This window comes from Centropristis striata, chromosome 1, assembly GCF_030273125.1.
Source record: "Centropristis striata isolate RG_2023a ecotype Rhode Island chromosome 1, C.striata_1.0, whole genome shotgun sequence".
Taxonomy (NCBI): domain Eukaryota; kingdom Metazoa; phylum Chordata; class Actinopteri; order Perciformes; family Serranidae; genus Centropristis; species Centropristis striata.
The window spans coordinates 15,127,665-15,151,157 of record NC_081517.1 but is presented as its reverse complement, the minus strand read 5'-3'; the positions used below and the strand labels follow the sequence as shown (position 1 = coordinate 15,151,157).

Genomic DNA, 23,493 nt, shown 5'->3' with positions numbered 1-23,493 from the left:
CACACACATTTAGTGCTGAAACTATTAGTCGATTAAATGATTAATCAATTTAAGTTTAAATAATTTAACCAGAAAAGCAAAAAATAATTTAATTGTAATACTTTTCTCTGATTTATATCAATACAAATTTTTGGACTTTTGATTTTTTCTCATTCGATTCAGAATTGTGATGCTTAATGTTATTTATCTGTTTATTTCCAAGGCATAGCGCACATTAATGAACAGTTTCATACTGATGTAGTCACACAGACATACCATTCTGTGCAGGATTTTCATTGTCTTTAAAAAAAATCCATACTGACATTTGATTCTATTTGACATTACAATAAATACAGTGTATATTTACCACTCTGGGTACAAAATTTTCCTTTAGGAAATATATAAATGATATCTTCCTTTAACGTATATATCATATTATTGCCATTTTGAAACCAAATATGCAAATGTGCATCGTTAAGCTGAGCTGCTAATATGCACCGAAAACAACTAAAACTATATAATTACATACTAATTAATTATTCATTTAAAGAAACTGCCAAATTAATCAATGATGCAAATAAGCAGTTTCAGCCCTAAACACACTCACACACCACTCAAAAGACTAACACGCACATACACAGACACCAACACACAAACACAGACACACGCACAGTAAATGTCTCCGTGTCGCAGCAGTAGCCCCGCCCCCCTCACAGTGGGACCAAGCGTGGGCGGGGTGACAGTGACAAAATGGCTTCTGAGCATGAGGATGAGCCCGAAAAGTGGTCCAGTGCCATTGTGAAATTGTGTATTAACATTATTACGACCTCTGCTGCTGCTCCCCCTCCCTCCCTCCCCCTCCACCCCAAACAGGACCCCTACATCATTAAAATCTCTCTCATTGCCTTTTGACCCTCCCGCCCCTCCCTGCCTCCCTCCCTCCCTGCCTCGCTCTTGACCCCCTACACACACACGCATGCACACATCTAGTGCTGTACAAAGGGGAGACCACGGCGTGGCTTCAGCTACATAAGCACAACTTTTGGCAGCACTACTGTACATTTAAACCCACTGTGTAGTTTTTTTTAAAGAGAGCCCTTATTCGTGTTTTTGTCGACGCGTTGCCTCACGACTGACCCACTGACACAATTTCACAGCCGACTGAGTGGATGGGTTGGTGCGTTTGTTAGTTTTTCCTTCGTCCCATAACGAAGAAGAAAAATAAATAAAAATGATTACTCAGAGGTTAAGACCGATGGGTGACAGAAGCTGGAGGTGAAGACACAGACAGCAGATGTGGGGAGAAGTGATGACTTAGCAAAAACCTTGCAATCCCCCCCAGACCCGTTCAAAAAAACAAAAAAAACACAAAGAAAGAAATCAGATGTTCACCGATTTGTTTTTCGGAAAAGCACACACACAACATGCTTTCACACAAGGGCAGTGTTGTGTGTCGGCCATTTTGGATCCGCTGTTACAATTCTGGACAAGCGAGTGGTGTCATGGAGCCAAAATGGAGGTGGGATTTTTTTCCTGCCTGTCTTTCAACACGCTGGGTGGCGTGTTGGTGTTGGTGCGTCGGCAGGCTGCTGATGAAGGGGTCAGAGTGTAATGTAGGTTAGTGACAGGAGAGAGGAGAGGGGTGGGGGTGGGGGGTTCAACATTACAACGTCTGACGCCATGCCAGGTAAAACCATACAATAACTCAATCCGAGGCCTGCTTGTTCTGTAGCTCACTCTTTCCTACGTTGTCTATCGAGCTACCTAACTCTAGAGGGACCTGAGAAGTAAGCAAACCGCTTTGCACCTCTGTAAACCTCTCACTACACCGCCTGAAACTGGACCCACGACATTGCTGGGATGTATGCAAAATGCCACGTCGAGCAGGGAGGTGGAGCCAAGAAGCAGAGCTTGCAAGCAGCATCCGGTATACAAACGACGACAATTTGAGGCTTTGATTCAATCTGTGTGGGTCTTTTTGGCAAATACAAATATCTTTGTATGTTTGACTTTTAATTGATTAAGCCCGTACCGGATGTGATATTGATTTCCCTACAACAAGCCTAGCCTCTTGGCTGTTTTCCTCACCGTGGCCCAGTCTCAAATTCACCGCTCTCCCTGTTTCTATGCTAGCATGGGAGCCGGTGGGACTCGACTTTTAAGGCGTAGTGTGGTTGATCTCAACTACTACAGAGGGTAAGGGGGGACAGACGGAAGCGGCTAAGGGCGAGGAGGATGAGGGGGGGGCGGGGTGACGAATGTGACTCTGATACAGAAGGCACTGTGGCTCTGTAGGGGGTTTTGGGGAAGCGTCCCCACGTGCCTGAACCTCACTTGATGCGAGGTGTGGGCAGAGGGGTTTTGGGTCTACGCCCCTCGACTCCCGCCAAAGAAAAAAAACAATCAACATAAACAAAACCCCCTATCCTCATCTTCACTACGCTTATGCTCAACTACTAGGCCTGGAGGCAACAATTTTCGGGAGAAGAGAGAAAGATGGGGAGGGACAGAGAAGGGCTTTCACTGTGTGCGTGATGTCAAGAGAGACGTGTGCAATCGTGGTGTGTCGATCTTCACATTTTCTCAGATTCGCGTGCTCCCGTTTCATCCGTACGTTTTTACAGTACCACAGCATTGCAGTTTCTCCTTCGAAATAATACGATGAGGATGCTTATGAGGTCTGCATAGAGTCAAAACACGTGGACTGGGGTTTGTTTTCTGGCTTCTGCGACTGCAAAGAAAACAGTGCGAGGTTTTCAAGAGTAGCTAGATCGTCAACCGTGTCATGAGCATGAACGGTGTGCAAAATAAATAAATATCTGAAACTCTAATTATACTCTGTCTGTTATCTATGACTACATCTACTGTATTATATCTAGATTTATATGTAGTTTATCATCTATAGTATCTATGCTTTATCATCTTGTCCTAGAGTTATTGAATATTCAATAATTGTTGTCCCTCATAACAATAAGGATGAAATTATTAGTTCTAAGTGTTCCTGTCCTGTAATGCCTTTTGTGTCCTCAGTGTCGCTCTCTGGCAAAGCTGAAAGAACAGATGTCGAAGCAAATGGACAGAAAAAGAAAAAGGTAGATGAGGAAGGAGAGGTTGGTGGATACTGAAGTGGGTTTTGGCAGAGGAGGTTTCAGCTTTGCTACAACCTCATGTGATTGGATCAGTGATTTGGTGACTGTTCTCTGGTTATCCAGACCTGAGAGAAGGGGTTGGAGGGGCTGGGGTCAGCATTGGCACAGACAGGCAGACAGAAGGACGGGCCGACAAACGGACAGATATGGCGTCTCGCAGGCTACATCCGTGTCTCCGGACTAGGACTGGACTTCATCTATATATCTTACAAAGATATATACGAGACAGGCATAAGTGGAGGTTTCACTCCGGGTCTAGAGAACAGGATGTGGCCCGGAGGCTGTCCTGTAGAGGGGGAAGGCAGGGCGGATAATGTGCGCTGATAACTGCCCCCTGATGGCAAAAAAAGAGAACACCACCACCTAATACTGACTGACACCAACACTGTACCACCAATACTGTGCTGTCACTGCCGGCAACAAAACTACAGAGCCAGACAGAGGGAAAAGATTGAGATTCATAGTCTTTTTTTGGCTGCAAGTGGAAGAATTCAACCTTGCTAGAACTTTGACCTCAATAAAACAGGCTTGTCTGAAACCTCTGCAGCGTAAAATGCAGACAAACTCTTCTCAACGATCCGGTCTACCCCCTCCCTCCGAACGTGAATTCTTGATCTTTGGGTTGGCTTGACAAGAGTACTGACCCCATGAATCATTGTCAGGTACCGAAGCTCCCCTGACCTCTACCTCCACCATTCTGAAGAGAGAGTGTATCTTAAAAAGTTGCGTTACAACACGCAACGCTGCTAAGTGAATGTTCCCAAGCCATCATTGCCCCGAAACGTTGCAGGAAGGCATCAGGAACCCGGTAAACGTCATTGAACGGGGGGGATAAAAACATAAACGGATGTAAACAAGATGGACATAGCATACTTAAAACTCCAAATAACATGACAACAAATCTACAGCAACAGTTCCATCAATCAATCATCAATCAAACAATCAATCATCAGTATCATCATCATTGTCATCGTCATTTTGCATTGACATTGATATCGTTATTCATAAGACTATCATCATTAACAATAATAAATCAAGTGTGGTAGAAGTCCCCTTCTCCCCACTCTTTCTCCCTCTTGTTTCTCAAGCACAACAGGAAATTTTTAATGTGATCCTGCAGTGTTTCCTGTCTTTTAACAGGTTGTAGAAACGTAGCTTTTGAACCGTATCGGCAGACGAACAAAACAGCCGACTGTCAAAACCCAAAAGTTTCCTGTAAAAACTAAACAAAAATTACATTTGAGATGTGAGAGAGAGAGAGTCTGAAAGAAGAGAACTTCTCTTGTAAACCTAAATGCAAAGTTTCCTATAAAGCCCCCAGGTCCCACCCACACCAGTTAGATTTCCTCTCTAGTATGTATTTAATCAATCATGCAGGTTTCCATCAAATTTTGGACTCCGAAAAAGATCAAAGGAGGCTGAGCGAATGCAACAGAAGAACCAAGCTCCAATGTCCGAAGAAGAACAAGAAGGAGAAGTAATCGATAGAAGAAATACTGAAGAAATTAGTCTTTTTCCCCATCCCTCCTTTCCTCTCCTCCGCCCCATTCGACTGTGTGATGTCATTTACTGTCAGGGCATCCCTTTGCCTTGCGCCCAGGTCGAGTAACCGAGGTGGAAGGGGCTTGACGAAGTGTCCGACTCCCTTCTCAAGTTATCTGAGCCCACCCTCCCCGTAGCGCACTCGTACAGAAAGTGAGCCCACATGTGCCCTGCCCCCCTCCGCTACCACCACTGCCAGACAGGAAGTGATGTCACACCAGTTCCGTCAGCAATAAGTGAGTCTTTAACAGTAAACAGAGATGATAAAACTCATCGAATATCAGCCAGCGCTGTGATTGGCTGGTTTTTGCAGTATAGGCGGAGCTTCCTGGTTCTGTCCCTTGGAAAGGAAAAAGATTAAAGATAAAGTGGTTGTTCTCCCTTTTTTTCTTTTCATTGTTTGTCATGTAAAGTTTCATTTTTGTTCTTCATTGTTCAAGTTTGATTTTCTGGAGGCATAGCTTGGCATGTAAGGGTTAGGGGGTCCTGGCTTTTTGTTAATTTATTTTTCTTTAAACATATCTGTTCGAAGAGCAGAGTCAAAGCAGGTGACTCTATTTTTCCAGCTCGTTTTCAGGCTTTTACATTAGCAGACTGGCCAGCGACAGATTGCACACATCTGACAAAACTAACCAATCACGCAACAGTCTGGGAGAAGTGCTTTTAGGCCTTCGTAAACCGCAATCATCTCTGGCCATTTTACATGCTTCTCCCTCACTTTTTTTGTTCCCACACCTCTCCGTTTCCTCCTGCAGCCTGGCCTTGCTGGTCAAGCAGAGAAATCTGGGAAGTGTAGTTCTGAGACGGAGAGAGGCAGAGGTAAACTGTGCCCGGGCCTTGCCCTAGTTGTCTTGGCTGTCTCTTTTTCGTTTTATCCATGTGCTGCTCTGTCATTTGAGTCTCACACAAAATCTGTAAAAGCCTATTTGCCGCACCTCCACCCCACTCCCCTCTGCCCTTTCCTCTCATTTAGAGTCCGAGGGGTGAAGGTAGAGGGTTTGGAGGGCGTCCAACCCCCTTCAACGTTTCCACCACCTCTGCTTTATTAAAAGTCTACATATCCAAGGCCAGAGCACCGGAGGCTGCTATTCTTCTCCTCTCCTGTCCTGTGGTTGCTAGCACCAGTCATCCTCGTCCGTCTCACTATAAGGTTCATGCAGGCCCTTGCGGGGACCTCGGGCATGGGGGGGCCGGTGGTGTGGATGGGGGGGCACCCCAGGTGGCCCCCGCCGATGTGGGGAAGGTGAGGATGAGCGGTAGCCATTGGGCACCCTACGTGGATGCGGGTGTGGGGGTGGAGGGGGCCCGTGGCGGGCAGTCCTAGGTGAGCGTGGGTGTGGGTGAGGATTTCCCCCATGTGGGTGTGGGTTGCCATGGGAGAGGCTTTGCTCATATGCAGGCGGCTCGTGGTGCCGCTCGTACTCATAGTCGCGCTCGTAGAAGGGCCCGTCACCCTCCAGGCTGTCCCCAGGGGGAGGCCCACTCCAGCGGCCTCGGTGAGGGGACCTGGGCGAGCCGTGGAGGGGCGAGCGCGGGGACTGGTGCCTAGGGGAGCGCGGTGAACCGTGCCGGGACGAGGAACCCCCGTGGTGGGGAGAAGCGTGGCGTGATGGGGGTCGGTGGTGGTAGCCTCTGTCGTGGTCTGGTGGGGAGAAGTGTCTGGGAGAGGGAGAGCGCAGTCGGCCCGGCCCCGGGGGACCGTAGCTGGGCTTGCGGACAGCGGGGGAGTAGGTGACATGTGGACGAGGGACAGCAGGGGTCTGGGGCAGCTGGCGACGGCCTCTCCGCGGAGTGCTGGTCCCCGAGGTGGAGGGGACCGGGCTGCCGCTCACCGAACTACTGCCCTACAGCAAAATGTAAACAAGGAAAATCAAAACGCACCACAACAACAACAACAGAGACCAGAATAGAGCAGAGAGGTGGTAGATAGATAGATAGATAGATAGATAGATAGATAGATAGATAGATAGATAGATAGATAGATAGATAGATAGATAGATAGATAGATAGATAGATAGATAGATAGATAGATAGATAGATAGATAGATAGATAGATAGATAGATAGATAGATAGATAGATAGGAGATAAACACCATTGAAAATCATTCAAAAACATAGTGATGAGGCAAAAAATTGACACCAAGAAGCCACACGTCACATTGAAGAAAAATGGACAGAGAAAGAGAAACAGTGATAAAGAAAAAAGCATAACACAAAAAAGAGAGATTGAGATCCATAAGTAGGTGTATGACTTTATCTGAACTCTTACTGGATTGAATAACAGTTGTTGTGGTGGGTGCGAAAGGCAGAGGTTAAGGATCACTTCATAAATAATGAATAATTCACCTCTATGATCAGCTCCTAGCAGCAGCTAAACTGGGATTCAAACATTAAAATCGATCCACTGTATGACAAACATCGCTTGTTCTCGCATTTGATTTGCAAGTTAAATATCTGGAAAGCATTTCGGATAAGAAAGCCTTCCTGACTGTGACTAAAAGACTGAATATAACATTGCTAGGTATGATAGTGCCACTGTTAGAACTGAATGAAAGCCCATAACATTCTCAAGATTATTAGGGCTCGTATCCAGCCTGTATTGAGTCAAAAACGTAACATAATGTAATCTACATATATGGAAACTGAGAAGAAAGAACAGGAAAGAAGATACTGGACAGTATTGAGAAGCTGTCCCTAATCTTGGCACTTGGAGCCCACCTGTCTGTGTCCTCGTCCATCAGGCCCCTCGCTGGGTGAGCGGGACCAGTGGCGGTCCTGGGGATGCCTGTGAGGGTAGTCGTGTCTCTCTGGGCCGTAGCGCTCCTTGTCCATGGAGCTGTGATGGTGATGATGGTGGTGATGATGACGGCGGTCCTTGGTCCGGCCGCGGTCCCGCTCACGCTCCTTAGGTGGAAGGTCGCCCGACTGCGTGGTGGTGCTGAGGTCTGTGCCCAGACCTAGCAAGGAGATGTCTCAGTTCACATTTGTAAAAACAAGACTACTTGTTACTATGTCAAGATGTAAGCTACCAAGGTTGAGGACAAACAAATTAAGGCAACAGCATCACACACAAGTTAATATAGTGGATAAAAGATTATTTTCTCAAGTGAAAAATGGTTTAAATGAAACATAAACAAGACAAAAGTACCACATTTGAAAGAAAAAGCAATAAATGCCACACAAAAAAATCTACCACATGTGTGCAGTCAAATGCAGAGAAAAGAAAACTCATTTAAAAAACACCATCATCATGAGTCCGGGAGGCAGAGGAGAGTCCTCTCCATCAGATTAGAGAGCTCTCCAATTATAAAGAGGATTTAGAGTTCAAATCTGCCAGCCTTGTTGCATTAGTTTTACAGCTGAAGCGTGCAATTTGCACTCGCAATTAGTGATGAAGTGGGCAATGTTCTTTTCAAGGACTTCTTTGTGCCAAGACTTGACTCATAAAACTGAGTGAGTATGATGACAGCTCTGCTCTCTTAGCTCAATAAATGCATAGATTACTCCCAAATGCCTCAACAACTGCTATTGAGTTGCCCTTGACTGTAAAGCAACACTGTGTACTGCATCTACGCCAGTGTTACATCATCACATGAGGCCCTGTTGAAATGATCTGTAGCGAATGGTCTAAAGTACATGGTGCAAGTGCATTTAAGGCAACTTCTCTTTTGCTGGAAAAACGGTGCATAATCTGGGTGCTAAGTAAGGTGCAGTGGTTGTATTAAATATCTTAATTAATTATAGGATGGCAGATTTTCTGCAGTTTCCCAATCTTTTGTCCCTTTGATTGTCAGTTTGATTACATATGAGCAAATGCCCCGATAACTGAGGAGGAGCACTGCTGCATGTGTATCAAGTGTATGTGAGTTGGGAACCCACGTTTCATCTTGCTCTCTGAATAATGCGCCCTTTAAAAATCTGGATACTGCGCCATTGACTTTAGACCAGGATTTTGTTGGTCAATGGTTCTACCACTTGTGCCAACACCTGAACCTGAACACAACTCATTTAAAGACCAACACACACACGGCTATGCAGATGGGTGCAAGTACATTTGCTACATACACAACATGAGTGCTGCTTTTTTATAATAGCAACTGCATCAGCCTGAAAGTATGTTGCACTGCACTGTAAGGGATCTTATCATGGACTGAACTGTGAAATATGTGACCCATCTCTCTAGGATAACACAGTTCAGATTTCACTGTTGGAATATCAAATTAACACACAGATGGACATTATCCTATAGTCACACCGAATAGCCGGTCTACACCATTAAAAATCCGCTGCTTTCAAACTGAGATTCTTTACTTTTCTACTATAACCTTCAGGGGGTAAGTTGAGCATTTGCAAGCCAAAGTGTATCTCCAATAAGCCTTTAGATGTGCAGATGCTTGTCGGATGTGAAATGGGCATTAAACGTAGTATATACTGTACAAAGATGTCCACTATGAGTGACTCACCCGTGTCAGCATCAGTGTATCTGGTCAGGGAGCGCTGTGAGGTCCGGTGACTCTTATCCCGGTGTCTGCGTCCTCCTCCGTGCCTCCCCTCCTCAGACACCACCCTCTCCAGGGAGTAGTCATCCAGCCTCACACCCCGGCCCGTGCGCCCGTGGACCAGGCTGGAGGTGGAGCGACGCATCGGACTGGTGTCCGTGATGGTCTGTGAGGACGAAGAAGAGAGTGGAGAAGGAGATACAGAGAGGGAGAACATAAAGTAGGAGAGGATGTGATAAAAATAGTGGAGGGAGAGAAAAAAGAAAGAGAGAAGAAGAAAAGAAGTGAGATATAATGCATCTTGACTGGTTAAGTCCAATACTCCCAACACTCACTTTGCTGACTTTATAATGAGTGCATGACACTACTACGATGCTGCATGTCAGTCAGATTGTGCATTCCTGTGTGTATTATGTTTATACTGAATGACAATATCTGACTTGGGTCAAACAGCAGTACCAAATAACTCTTGGTTTAGGTGGGTGGTGGTTCACCACACTTGGACAATTCAGGTTTTAACAGGTTGCATTTTTGATTTCATTTTGGCTCTTGTGTTGTCCTGTGTGGCGACCTGCACCCATCTAATCTGTTACAAGTACTATTTGACCCGTCCTAAATCATAAATCAGCTTACGGTCTTTGCATTCAAACAGTTTGTTTGACCCATAGCTCCTGAAATCCCTTACTACTAAAAGCCCTTTGACGAGCACATGTAATACCATGCTTCTTCACCAAGACATGGAGGAATGAAACAGACAAGATAAACAGGGAACTGACAGGGAGAGAAGAAAGGGGCAGAGAGACAGAGAGCAAGCATGAAGGAAGGCCATAGAAACCATGCCTCACATGCACCCACTGGACTTTTCCAAATGGCAGCCATATTTAATTTAGATCATAATCAAGTTGGAAAGACTGTTTTCCCCTCCATTTCGAGGTTGGTACATCCTCAGACCAGCAAACATGTTCAATTCTGGTTGGAAGAATGATGATGGACAAAGACACTGACATTATTGTGATTTTTCCTCTCATATTTTGTAAATATTCAAAATAATTAGACTTTTTTTTATTTAAAAATGAACTGAATGTAATTTCTAGCTGATTATTAATGGTTTTAACACAAAGTGACATGAATTTGGTCAGCAGAAAATCACTTTTATTAACAACTTAAGTGAATAAGATTGTGATTAGTACAATTAATTAATTTAAAAATGAATTTAAATCATGGATCAACACAATGTTTCTCCACTTTCTACTTATTCCGCCCATTACAAAAAGTACTTTGAGAATTTATCGAACATATTTGTGTCCAAAGACAGCAGGTCTTGGTCTTTACATCTCAGGTAGGATTTGTTTCCAACACAATGTAAAACTGTATGACATAAATCAAATATGGCAGCCATGTGGATAAGGTAAACTGACATTCCATAATCTTTACTGTCTGGTCATAACACTCTGCAAGAACCCAACAGGAAAATCCTACAGGACTGATTTTAGAATGATTTTAACATCAGGGTTGTGTTTGCATGTTATGCTGCATTCATGTGAAATAAACGGAAAAATGTGTTACTGGCCCTGGTAAAAATGTGTCACTAATCATACTATTCTGTGTCTGTTCTGTAAATAATTTCTAATAAATAATAAATATAGCATCTTCTGATCAGCCCCTATCAATTTCAGGCCTATAATACCAATTTACGGTTTGGTACCATCCACTTCTGGTTTAAGCCCATTTTAACACCCATTCTGTGAGTACTGAGTACTGATACAAATACATATAATTTAGTTGGTTGAACCGATACAGACATAGATAGGAATAATGATGTTGTCCCTCAAGTTAGAACAACAAATTAGAAAGGAGGTGGAAATTTTGGTACATGACTTGCCGAGTTGTTGTCATATTATGCAGAAACATTGCGGGGGAAAATAAATGTCAAATGGTTAATGGTTAGAAACTTTTTAACAATTAACATTTTTTGCTCACATGCTGTACACTTAAACTGACCTAGAAACATTATTTAATTAGCATTAATCCTAAAAACGAGTCAGGTAAAGCAATAATTTCTTGATTAGCAGTTTCACATATGTTTTTAAGACTGAGTAATAAAATACATCTTCTTTGCAGCGTCCATGTTGCTTCCACATTATGAATTAAAGCTCAAATATACTCCAATGCAGAATCAAAAGTTGAATAAAAGATAGGATCATAAAGATAGTTTTAGTCAAAGCACTTAATTTGTGAATTATAATGTGTAGATTATGTGTCTTGGTTACACTATTTTCTTGTCCTGTATATGATATACATCTATTTGAACCTGCCTAGTACTGTATTCACATCATATAAAATCATATAAAAGGACTGGCTCCAGTTAAGTGTTCTGGGACCAGTCTTGATTTCCTTGCTGGGTTCATTATCAGGCTCTTGTGACCGGGACAGGTCCGGACCCTGCTGACACTCTGGAGCCCCCAGAAAAAGCTTCACATCCCCCTGATGGTAAAGCACATGTCAGTCTGCAAGCAGCAGGCCGGACACAGACAAACACATGAGGATTCACCGTCCTGAGGGGAGCTGCACCACACGCAGACAGCGGTCTGCACGCTCACCGAGCAGCTGTGAACACAAGCCATGCACGCCCTCCGGGTCGCCGGCAGCACAGCACCACACATGTGCATACACTTAATACACACACATACACACACGCGCTCGAAAAGGGGGTGGTACTCTCTACTCTCTCTCGCTTTTCAGGGCATCTTTTCACAACATTACACTACATCGTCAGTGTTGAGACGTTTGCATGCTGCTGTGTGACTCTCACATTGCATTTCAGTATATTTATTACATTTATCTTAAATTTAAAATAAATATCTTAATATCTTAAATTTAAATCACACATTTTAGACAAAGTAAAGTAAACTGAAACTAACTGATAAAGGGAACGTTAATAGTAAGAGCCTACAATCTAAACAAATTTAAATATTTAAAGATGGAAGAAGGTATAGCTATAATACTATCGTACTAATAGTACTAGTACTTCAACTAATAACTAATAACTCTTTGCTCTACTTTTCCAAGCAGATAGTTACTGTTTAGATGCATTTTCAGTTGAGGAAATGGGAAATCAAAAACTGAAAAAAACAAAAAAACATAATATAAATATAATATTAATAACATTAAATAAATGTAAGAAAGTTAGCAAGTAAGAAAAATGTTGGTGTTCATATTTTTTAGTCTGCTCTAAATGGTTTTAAATCTTTTTTTTCTTCCCAGAATAGTCTTTCGAAGTTCCTTAATTTTTTTTCTGTGAAAAAAGGGGGTTTCATTTTTTTTACATTTAATTTTAATTAAATTGAATTAATTTAAATATAATTTTATTTTATTTTTATTTTATTTATTTATTTTTTTACGTTTGTTGCTGTAATACTAATTTCAGCCACAAGAGGATGAAGTGCACCACTGTTAATTAAAAAAAAAAAAAAAAAGTACTAAAAGCATTGAATTTTTATTTCTCCATGCACTCTAACCACAATGTATAGATACAGTGTGTCAGCCATGTATGTGGCTTTTTTCTCTTATCCTAGCAATATTTCCATCTCTTCTTAAGTCATAAACACAGGAAAGAATTAGGGCTGGGCGATATGGACCAAAAGTCATATCCCGATATATTTAGACTGAATATCTATATACGATATATATCCTGATATTTTTATCGCAAAGTGTCAAATATGACAGGTCACAAGCAGTTTTATTAAAACCGTTTATATAAGTAAAATATAAATACCTGTATAACAACAGGAGAACCTTTTTAAAAAAAAAAAAAAAATCAAAGCTCCATAAAGTGCACATTTAAATAAAAAAAATATATTAAATAAAAATTGCTTATGAAATAAAATAGGCCAATCTTTTTCTGAAATAAATATATTTATATGAGAAAAGAATAACGAACATTACAAAAAAACTTAATATGACAAACCCTTGTAAGGACAGTATTTATATTTAAAGAATTTTTTAACTATATCGATATATGCGATATTGTCTAATTCCATATAACTCTTTTAACAATATATCGATATATTTTTTATATCGATATATTGCCCAGCTCTAGAAAGAATAGAATTTATATCAGACAAAGAAAATGAATTAGTTGCCTCTTCAGCCTTCTGAATAAACATTTGTGTTTCAACAAACTGTTGGCTGAATTAATTTGTTCATTACACCTCTAGTTGTAACAAACAACACACTGAAAAGTCTCAAACAAGCAACATCCAACTTCAGACAGACAGAAGTGCTGAACATGACACAGCCACTCTGTCTCAGTTCAACTTTCACTCCATCTTTCAAGCCGCTGGACGACAGCAACACTTGGGCGGTACGCCACCTCCTCTCCGTCACACTCACAGCGAGACTGAGCTCTGCCACGTCATGCACCACTAATGACATGCCGGCACGCTGCCAATTCCCCCGTACAGGCCAACAGTCACACATCAGGCCAGTCCATGCTTTTCGTCATACACTGTTGACCCGGTCTGCAGCAATGCAACAGACTTAAAAAAACGCACATGTAACACACGGAGGAACACACACACACACACGCGCGCGCACACACACACACACACACACACGCTGCATACGAACAGAACTCCAGGGGAAACTCGTCACAGAGAACAAACAATGGAGAGCAGAGCAACCTCAACACGAGCAAACATGGGAGAGAGAGAAAGAAAGAAGAGAGAGGAGGAGAGACAGCTTAAAGAGAAATTGACTAGATAGATAGAACAAGGGAGAGGTGATCAAAGTAGATCTGAATCGTGACCATTAGGCCACGCTTGATTTAAGGAGCCTGGAGCACCAGCTGGGTGGGGTTCTCTGCATCAGCACAACTCAGATGGTGTCTGTTTTAAGTTGCAGGAATGCACAGTCAAATTTTCCTTTCCGAGCTGTCGAAACAGACTAGGTAAACCGTAAAAAGTATTATGCAAATACCAGATCCAACGGAAAAAGAAAGAACATATAAATATGAAGATTTGTCTCCTGCTTCAAGACGAGGTACCATCCAAAATTTGAAAGACAGCTAATTTATTCCCTTCAGTATTTGGTGTTGAAAGGACTTTACACACACTGGATGTGCAGCATTAACGACTACCGAGTGTCTCACATGCTGTTACCACTTGAGCTGAATTAGCTCTGATTCTTTTACCGGTTCTGTTCAGGATTATTGAGAATTTGGTGCTATCTTGTAAATCAGCCCACATTTCTACTGGCTTTGAGTGGAACCTTTGTAACTAAGGATGTTCAATCAATCAATGGAGGGCGTTGCACAAAGCACAAAAAAAAAATCAGCAGGAAGAGGCGAATCATGTTGATTAGCTGCAAGCTTCTGCATCGTTATATTTGTTTTTATTTAAAAAAAAACAAGCATGGAACAACTATTTTAATGAAACCACTGCACACTCTTTTCTCCCAGATGATTTCTAATTTAAATTATTTATACTATTTTGTTCTCCATCCCCTCTAACCTGTACTATATGACACGCCGACTCGTGTTGTCACAGTTCACACTTCAGATCAAGGAAAACCTGGTATTTTTTGGTTCTGGTTGGGAAGCAAAGACAATTTATGCTGCTTCCACATTTAAACGCTGGTGGACTCGGTGCGATTCAGTGGTGATTCAGTGGTGAAGTTGCAACATTGCAACAAACATTGTATCAAATGTCCTATATGTGGGAAAGAACTCGAACTTATTGTTTGTGGAATTTTTTCACTTTTATGCAGCATTGATCCGCTGTGCGACTGAATCTATTAGCCACCATACTGTCTCTAAATCATTTCAAGACTTTTTTTCGTGTTTAGCTGCAAGCAACTGTGTTCTGTGATCGTCTGTCCATATTTGGATAAGAGCCTTTACTACATCATTAGCCACGTCTGTCCATGAGACATTTTTCAAGCTTTTCGGCTACTAACGTGCCTGCTTGATTCTCAATTCCTCCCAATTCAAAACACAATAGGCTGTGGTATGGTTCACTTCTTTGCTTTGGTTCAGACTGCAGTAAACCTAACACTGGTGCACTTGGAAGGGAACAGAAAAACGATTCAAGCAGCCAAATAGCTAAGGTGTGACTGGCCCTTTATTTTTGGTCCAAATGCTCAGAACAGTTCAAACTAAGGTGCATGAACCGGAAACAAAATCCAGATATTGTTTATTTTGCATCCAACACTGGTTAGGAGTGTTGTCAATGTGTAGAAGAAAAGACGACAATCCTGAGCTATTAGGAACTGAGCCTGACTGATCAATGAGGAAACTGCTCACTGAAATGAGTGGTCTCTCCCAAAATGTCTGATTAAAAACTTTGCTCATTTGCAAGTTTGCAATTGAATGTCCACCAAAACTGTGACCACCTGAACTGTCCGACTGCAGTTCAAACCCCGCCACGTGGCGCCTCGCGTGGAGCAAAACAAACTACATTTTGGTGCAGATCCAGTTTGAAAAATGATTGAGAGAAGAATCAAGAGGGAAGGGAGAGAGAGCTAGAGAGAGAGAGGTACATACACTGAGGTTATTTCCACGAGGCTTGTGTCTCCTCCGCTGCAGAGCAGGCAAACACAGAGATGATACGTAGAGCAGAGCAGTGTAGCACACACACACACGCACGCACACACACACACACACACGCAGAGCATAGGCCCGACATAGCATAGCCGCCAGGACCGAAAGAGAACAGAGGCAGAGAGAACAAAACAAATACATGGATGGAAGAGATATGAGGAGTAGAGGGATGATAATGAGATTATATTTTATGTTTTTGGAAGGAGATCGACATATACAAGAAGAGGGATGTATGACATGTAAAAAGGGAGGGAGGAGTTGAAGGGAAGGATGAAAAAGACAGTACAGGGATAAAAAAAAGGAGGAACAAATGAACAAAATAAGTGATAAAAGGGGGACAGAGAGAGGAGAAAGAGAGAGAACCCAGTTAATTTAAAGAAGGCCGGTGCACACATATAAGAGTGAGGTGGGTGTGCCAGTGAGCGAGAGAGGACAGAGGACAATATAAGATGCATGTCCACCCACACACACACACACACACACACACATACATACACACACTTACCGAAACAGCATGAGCTCTCTGTAAGGCAGAGCAGTGTTAGAAGGCAGTAAGTAACAATGTACAGACACACACACATATACTGTTAATGCAACACACACACACACACACATACACACACAAAGGACATTTTCTACTCTCCCACAGCAATCTACCCTCATTGTGTTGAGCTACTTTTTAATTATATTAACTGGTACTGCGCTGTATGTGTCAGGACTATTACCAGAGGAGTTATAGTGTTTAAAGCTCTCGACACCAACCCAGGTTCAGTTAGTGTCTGTTTTAATGAGCATGGAGCGTTAAAAATGAGTGAAGCTTGGCCAAAATATGAAGGGCAGGAAAGAGAACTGATCGTCCACTCTCCATGTGAAAAGACAAGAGTGCATTCATAGCTGAACTGCAGTCTCGGAGTATAAGGAGAGTGATTTAGTTGTCGTGTTGGCACTATAGTCCAGCACATTTGTTTTAGAATTAAATGATAACTGAGAAGTGCTAAATGACAGTCTTTGTTTGAGGGTATTTACATATTTTTATATACAATTTGTTAAGGGAATGTATTTTAGAGGATAGAAAGTAAGACATGCCATAGTAACAACAAAATATTAAGTAATTAGTTAAACATCATTGAAGGAGCATTTCTCAGCCTGGACCCTACTTTCCCATGTTTTTGTGTCTTAGTGACTGCACTGACCGTTGGGTTCAGCCCACATCTACAGCCGGCTGCGTTTAAAGCTCAACCTGGTTAACTTTGAACACAGAGACCTCGAGAGGATGCTGAGGGGAGTTCTTCTACTGCACCTGCACTTTGCTCAAGGCACAGAAAATCATGCAGTGTGGCACAAGCCATCGGAAAGAATGGGTATCAGAGCATATCAGTGCCAGGGCCCTGTTCGCAACTTCTGAAATTGGACCTGGATTAGTGCTGCAGTCGGGCTACCATGTAATCCTGGGCTGTAACTGCACACCATAAGTGCACGTCCACTAAAAGAGCTTTTCGCTGATAGGATCAGATTGTTAAAGGAGTCTGAAAACTTGCAAGGTGACTTGTTTGGAGAATATCATGGGAAAAAAAATAAAAACAGTGGTCTATTTGCACATTTCTGAATTGTGTGGACAAAATGTCGATCAACCCTTTGCACAGCTTTCATAGACAACATTTGTTGGATACGCTCAGGTTGAAGTTGTGGCTATTTGTGCAGCACTTTGTGATTTTATCTGTGAAAAGTGCTCTATGAATAAACTTTACTTACTTTACTTACTTACTTACACTGGGCCTTCCAGGCCGCTGGGTCTGCAGTGACCATTTTGACTGGGATGACTACAGCCAGCCAAAGAGGAAGAAAAATCCTGTACTAAATTCTTAATAAGAAAAGTTTTGTTACAAAAGGTGGAGAGACTTGTGTTGACCTGGCATCAGTGCACACAAAAGCATGGAGATGCAAATATCAACCGATTCATGTGTGATTATGAGACGTTGCTATAAATTCATTGCCCTCGAGGACTACTTTACAGTATATTTTGCGGCTCCATTAGTCACTTAGACACAAAAACATGGGAAAATTGGGTCCAAGTTGAAAAACACAGTTTCCCTTTAACTGTCCACTTTAAAAAAGTTTTTTGACTTTACAATCTCACCCAGCCATCGTATACATTTCTGTTTTCCCTTTACTCTGTTCTCACATCACATTCCTCTTATGAACTCTCCTAACTCATCCTCTAAATGTTCATACAAAACCACTCCATGGAGGAACCAACATACCAGAGTGAGAGTAACATGACAGGATGCAGTGAAATGTCGGAGTTTGGAATGAATGTGTGTGTGTGTAAGTGTGTGTGCAACTGCAGCCAGAGGCTTCAAGGTAAATTTCAACTTGGAAAATATTTTCTGAACATCATGAATATAACTGTCGGCTGCTATCGTTATGGTATTGTTGGAATTGATCACTGAAAAATATAAAGATCGAGGACGAAACACAGCTGAACAGTAATCCTGAAAGCACACAGGGACTGATATGTAGGCATAGAGACAGTTTTTGAAACAATTTATCCACCATAATTGTGGTTGTCAGATATGACTTATTATAGATGATGGAGACCACAAAAAAAAACCTTTTTGAGCCATGTTTTTTTTTTTTCAAATGAAGTCAAATACATGTATTTCGGCCATACAATTTCAAGCTTTCCCATGTGGAGATGCCAAATAGGTGAAAACTCCCAAAAAATTGTGGGGGTTAAATTGTTAAGGGTAACCAGAAATTATTATAAATTGCCATCTCGCAATCTAAGACCAACAAACCTGCTGTAAAGAAAATGTGAGATCAGTGTGCAAGTAATTATCAGGATTTTGTACTAAAAAATGTTGGGTTGCATGAATCCCTCCCTGTCTGATTGATAACTTGTATAAGTATAAAAGTATAAAACCATCTATCATAACATCATCAACACTCCTCTTTGTCCCCTTACAGATCCAAGAAGTCAACAAAGTTTCAGTTTGTGACATACAATGATTTCTGAATACAATGAATTGGGAACCTACAGTTCATGTAACTTCGGCCACCATGTAGTTTTTTTTCTTTAAATAATTCGAATGCATCCCACATGAGTGTTTTGTATTTTCTCATTTTCTTTCCTAACTCTGGCCACAGTTTACACAGGACAGACACACCAAGGATATGATGGAAATGGATAAGGGGGATAAGGTTGGAAGTGTTGATATAATCTATAAATATAAATCTAGATATATATCATTTTGTTACATATCTAGATCACTTATCCAGCTCTCCGACCCAGTTTTTTTGTGCTGCTCCGCTGATGGCATGCACCTTTGCTGTACTGCTCAGAGAGGAGCTCTGTGGTGGGTCGGCTGCTGGATGAGTGGAGGCTTATAGTGAGGGAGGAGGTGGAGGGATGGTGGCAGGGAGGGAGGAAGGGAGGGAGGGGACACCAGACAGAGGGAGGGGAATTTACAAAAGTCTCACTGCGTCTTTGCATCCTGGTAAAACATTTTGCAGGAAGTGAGCCATGTTTCCCGTGCAGAGAACTAGAGCCATGATACAAGAAAGCTCATATCAAACTAGTTGATTCATTTGAATGTAAAGATGCCAAAACAAATGAGTAGATATGTCTTTTTTTTAAAAAAACAAACAACATATCTGTATATATTTGTTTGGTCTGTTTGAGTTCTCTTTTCTGTTTAGGATGCAAGGAGAGACTTTTTCAATTCACTTCAACTGTCCTCACTGCTAACAGGTATAGTGATGGAGAATGAGGATGATGGTGGTGGAGGTGGTGGTGGTGGGATGAAGGTGCTCACTTGGTTGTCTGCCGAGAGGCGGGGCATGGAGAGGGTCCGCCCATGCCCATCCATTGGGTGATAGGGCTCAGTGTCGGAGTACCCGTCCCGCCCCATCTCCCTCATCTCTACCGTCTGTAAAACACAACGAGAGGGGGCGTGACCACTGTCCGCTGAGGGAGGGGACTCCGCTGAATGAGGGAGGCGCTAACTGAGGCCCAGTCCACACGTACACCGTTATTTTTAAAAAACTTCCACAATTTCCACAAAAATCCCGTTCACAGAAAAGACCAGAAAGCAAAAAACACACCTGGAGTGCTGAGACATGTCAAACAAACAGGGGTCGATTTACCTCAAACCCACCTACAGCAAAGGAGAAGAAGAAGTTGGCCAACTAGAAACCTGAACAGGCTTCCTGACTGTAACATGGGTGTATTGATATTATACACTTATATAACCTAACTATGGGCTGCAATGCTCCATCAATTGCAGATTTTTTACATGTAGATGCACAGTTATTTTTCTACTATAATAAGGAACGGAGGCATTGTTAGAGGCAACAGCATCAAATGTTTTATGAAGACCCAGTGACTTGCCATCACAAAAGCCACTAAACTGAGACTACTCTGAGCAACAAGTCACTATCAAGATCTGTAAAGTCCGCAAAAAAACATTCAGTGGCTGTTCTGTCAGACTCCCAGTAGCTGTACATTTATGCGTTACAACATGTAAAAGGTCCATTGAGTAAGGTGTCAAGCAGCACTGTTTTGGCCACGTCCAAACGAAATGTCGCCACAAGCAGATAATGTCGGACATATATTACAAGCCAAAAATCTGTTTTCTCTGTCTACACGACAGATTTTAGTAATCTTCACCCTGGCCAAAGTTTTTCCGAAGCTCAGTTTCCAGAGACCTGATACACTGTCTGCATGTGTACAAGAAAACATATCGAAAAAGCTAGTTTTCCAAAAACCCTGTGTACGTGTGGACGAGGTCTGAAGTGGAAGGGACATGAAACAACTCCAATAAGGAATTAGGAACCTTTTTTTAGTCAATTTAAGATATAATAGATATAATGTAATTCTGTTCTTATTTATGCAGCTTGTTGTTGCATAAATAAATGGTCGCAACCTTTGTTGCTTTAAAAAAATCACAACACTTAAATGAAGTGGATATTGATTAGATTACACCAATTTTAATACAGTTTAAAACCACATCGTCCAATCCTCTATCCTCAGATTGCGGGTTCATGTATAATGCCCTGATCTTTGGGAAAGGCTTCTTTGGGAATGCTGGGACCAAAGAATCCAAAAGCAAACTTATTCTATTCAAAGAGTAGATGGCACAATTCCAAATCCACATATCCCATCTTTTGTACATTAGTGATGGGATTAAGGAGAGAGATGAGGGGCTGGGGAGTAGGGACATCCCAACAGACAAGTGAAAGTAAAAGGAGGGCAGTGAGGAGGAGAAGGTGCACATCACAAAACACATCTACCAACTCCTAGCCAGTGACTCAAGAGAAGGTTGAAGAGTGATCAGGAAAAATCAGGGAGAAGGAAGATGGTGAGACTGAGAGAATAGGGGGCGATGTGGACTTTGAGCAGGAAGATGAAGAAAGAGAAAAAAAGAGAGGAGCTCAGAGGACAGAGAGACACTGGAGTCACAGCAGCAACATCCAGCACTTTAGATACTGAAAAAGATTTCTACTATGAACCAATTCAAGGATGATGGAGTAGATTTAACACTAATAGTTCTTATCTTTTACAAAACAAGGGCACTCATTAAAAGGTGGAGCTCTGAAACTCCTCTGCAGCTGCGTCAAATCACTTCATATCAGAGACAGGAAACTAGATTTAGGTCTGACAATTCCTCAAGATGTTATCATGAAAGACTCCAATTAGAAACACATTAGGCCCCATGGTTTCTGATTGATCAGGTTGTATCCCTGACATCCCCATCAATCCAGGTTAGATATGAATCAGAAGAGATAATTTTGAATTACTTACCGGAGGAAGCAAAGAAATATGTTTTTTTTTTTTTTAATTTTCCACTCAGTCACTCAACCTTAACACACTGTCTTTAATTTGTCTTTGTTTAAACTCTGACTCAGAGAGCTCAGAGGGTGAGATTTACAGTTTCAGATTATTTTGACTTTGATCTAAGGATGGGTGATATTCAACAAAATTCAGTTTATGAATTTAATTAATTAATTAATAATCTAAACTGACAATAGCTGCACTGAAATGTACACAAACTACCTCCAGTACTTCAATCAGGTGTATTATCATCATATTTTTTTCCATTGAGCAATATAAATACCTTTCTCTGTGTAATGGTGCAATTTCAACTGTCTATACTGTATATATTGTTCCTAATTTTATATTTCTTATTGTTTAACGTGTACATGCTTTTATATTTCTTGTTAATATTGCATGTTTCTATTTCTTGTTATTTTGTTGATGCTTCTTTCTATTTTTTCCTATTCACTTTTTGCAGCTGTAACACACAAATACATTAATGCCTTAATTGCATACAATAGAAAACATTAAGGTAAATTTAAAAAAAGACAGATAAAAAGAGAATTGCTTTTGCTCCTCCAGGTTTCAGATAATTTAACAAGTGGAGAGACATTTATTATTTACTATTACATGAATAAAATGATGATGCTTTTGAGACTTTAAAAAAAATAAATAAAAAAAATCTGCTTTCCAGCATCTTTAATACTAAATACCTGCTGAACACAAAACCTTATTGATGATTGACTGATTGCACTCAGCTGCTGTTATTGGACCTGAATGTAACCGGTGTGGTCAGAGACAAACTGGAGAACTGGTTGGGGGCTTTCATTGGCCTGTTACCATGGTGACGACATGTGTGTTTGTGCTCATCATACCTGCGGGTTGTGACGGTTGTCGTGGAGATCGTCGGGGTAGGGTCTGTCGGGGCTCCAGGGACCCGTCTTTTTGAACATGTCCTGGGCTTTTTCCGTCACCCATGATTGGTCAGTCATGCCACCCTCGGGAGGTCTGGCACCCACACACACACACACACACACACACACACACACGAGTCAGAGCATTACAAATCAGGGAACTGAAGAGAATCACCGTTGACTAGAAGTCATACTTTATCTTTGACCAACCAAATTAACAGTGGGACATTAGGACAAACTGAGTTGAAATACTAATGTGCCAACTTGACTCCTGACTAACTGACAGAGAGAGGAAAACAGGATTTCAAACATTAACACACACACACACACACACACACACACACACACACACATACATTTGCACTCTCTCATACATGCATGAAAATGTAGAGATGTGCCAATTTGGCTCAAATTCAACCTGATAAGAAGCACTTATCATCACATCACCCATTTAACTGATGCTCACACACAGCCAGCAGAGCAGGCAGACACACACTCTGAGACACAACAAGAAAAACCATGTTGAAACGACGAAGCCAAGAAAGATAGAACAAGAACACAAAAAAATACATGACAGAGATACAGAGTGTGGTAAAAATGTGAATCTTGAATATGTTCTTAATCTTAAATATCCCTTTTTGCATGCATGCATGTTTTTGTCATATTTCCTATTAAATGTGAAAAAGAGGTCATGAGAGAGATTGGTTTGATGAGTTGTAGACAAAAGCTTTTTGGGGATTTTTGCAAGAAATTAAACAGAATATTCAGCCTGAAACACAGAATGAAAGGTTTGCGCACCACAAAAACCACTGCATCAAAAGCTATATTTTATCCAATTCTTCAGTTGACTTGTCCCTGCAAATGAGCAAGATACCGCCTAAAATTGCAATTATTATATGTACATTCAGTGCATAGACTATGCATCATACATGAATAGATAACTACATATCGTCACACTGTTAAAATAATCGCCTAAGTAATTTTTTGTCAAAATTGT

The 23,493-nt window shown here is 41.6% G+C and overlaps 1 protein-coding gene across 1 annotated transcript in view; it reads right to left on the bottom strand.

Annotated features, from left to right (window-relative positions):
- Positions 1-464: 464 nt before the first annotated feature.
- cacna1ab (calcium channel, voltage-dependent, P/Q type, alpha 1A subunit, b) overlaps positions 465-23,493 on the bottom strand; it is a 158,990-nt gene continuing 135,961 nt past the window's right edge. Inside the window, exons 43-49 of the mRNA XM_059332310.1 lie at positions 22,458-22,590; positions 19,583-19,696; positions 16,273-16,290; positions 15,711-15,746; positions 9,134-9,335; positions 7,389-7,627; positions 465-6,514 (exon numbers count right to left, since the gene is read on the bottom strand). Of these exons, the coding sequence (XP_059188293.1) occupies positions 5,786-6,514; positions 7,389-7,627; positions 9,134-9,335; positions 15,711-15,746; positions 16,273-16,290; positions 19,583-19,696; positions 22,458-22,590 (1,471 nt within the window). The 3' untranslated portion in view covers positions 465-5,785. The remainder of the gene's footprint in view (positions 6,515-7,388; positions 7,628-9,133; positions 9,336-15,710; positions 15,747-16,272; positions 16,291-19,582; positions 19,697-22,457; positions 22,591-23,493) is intronic.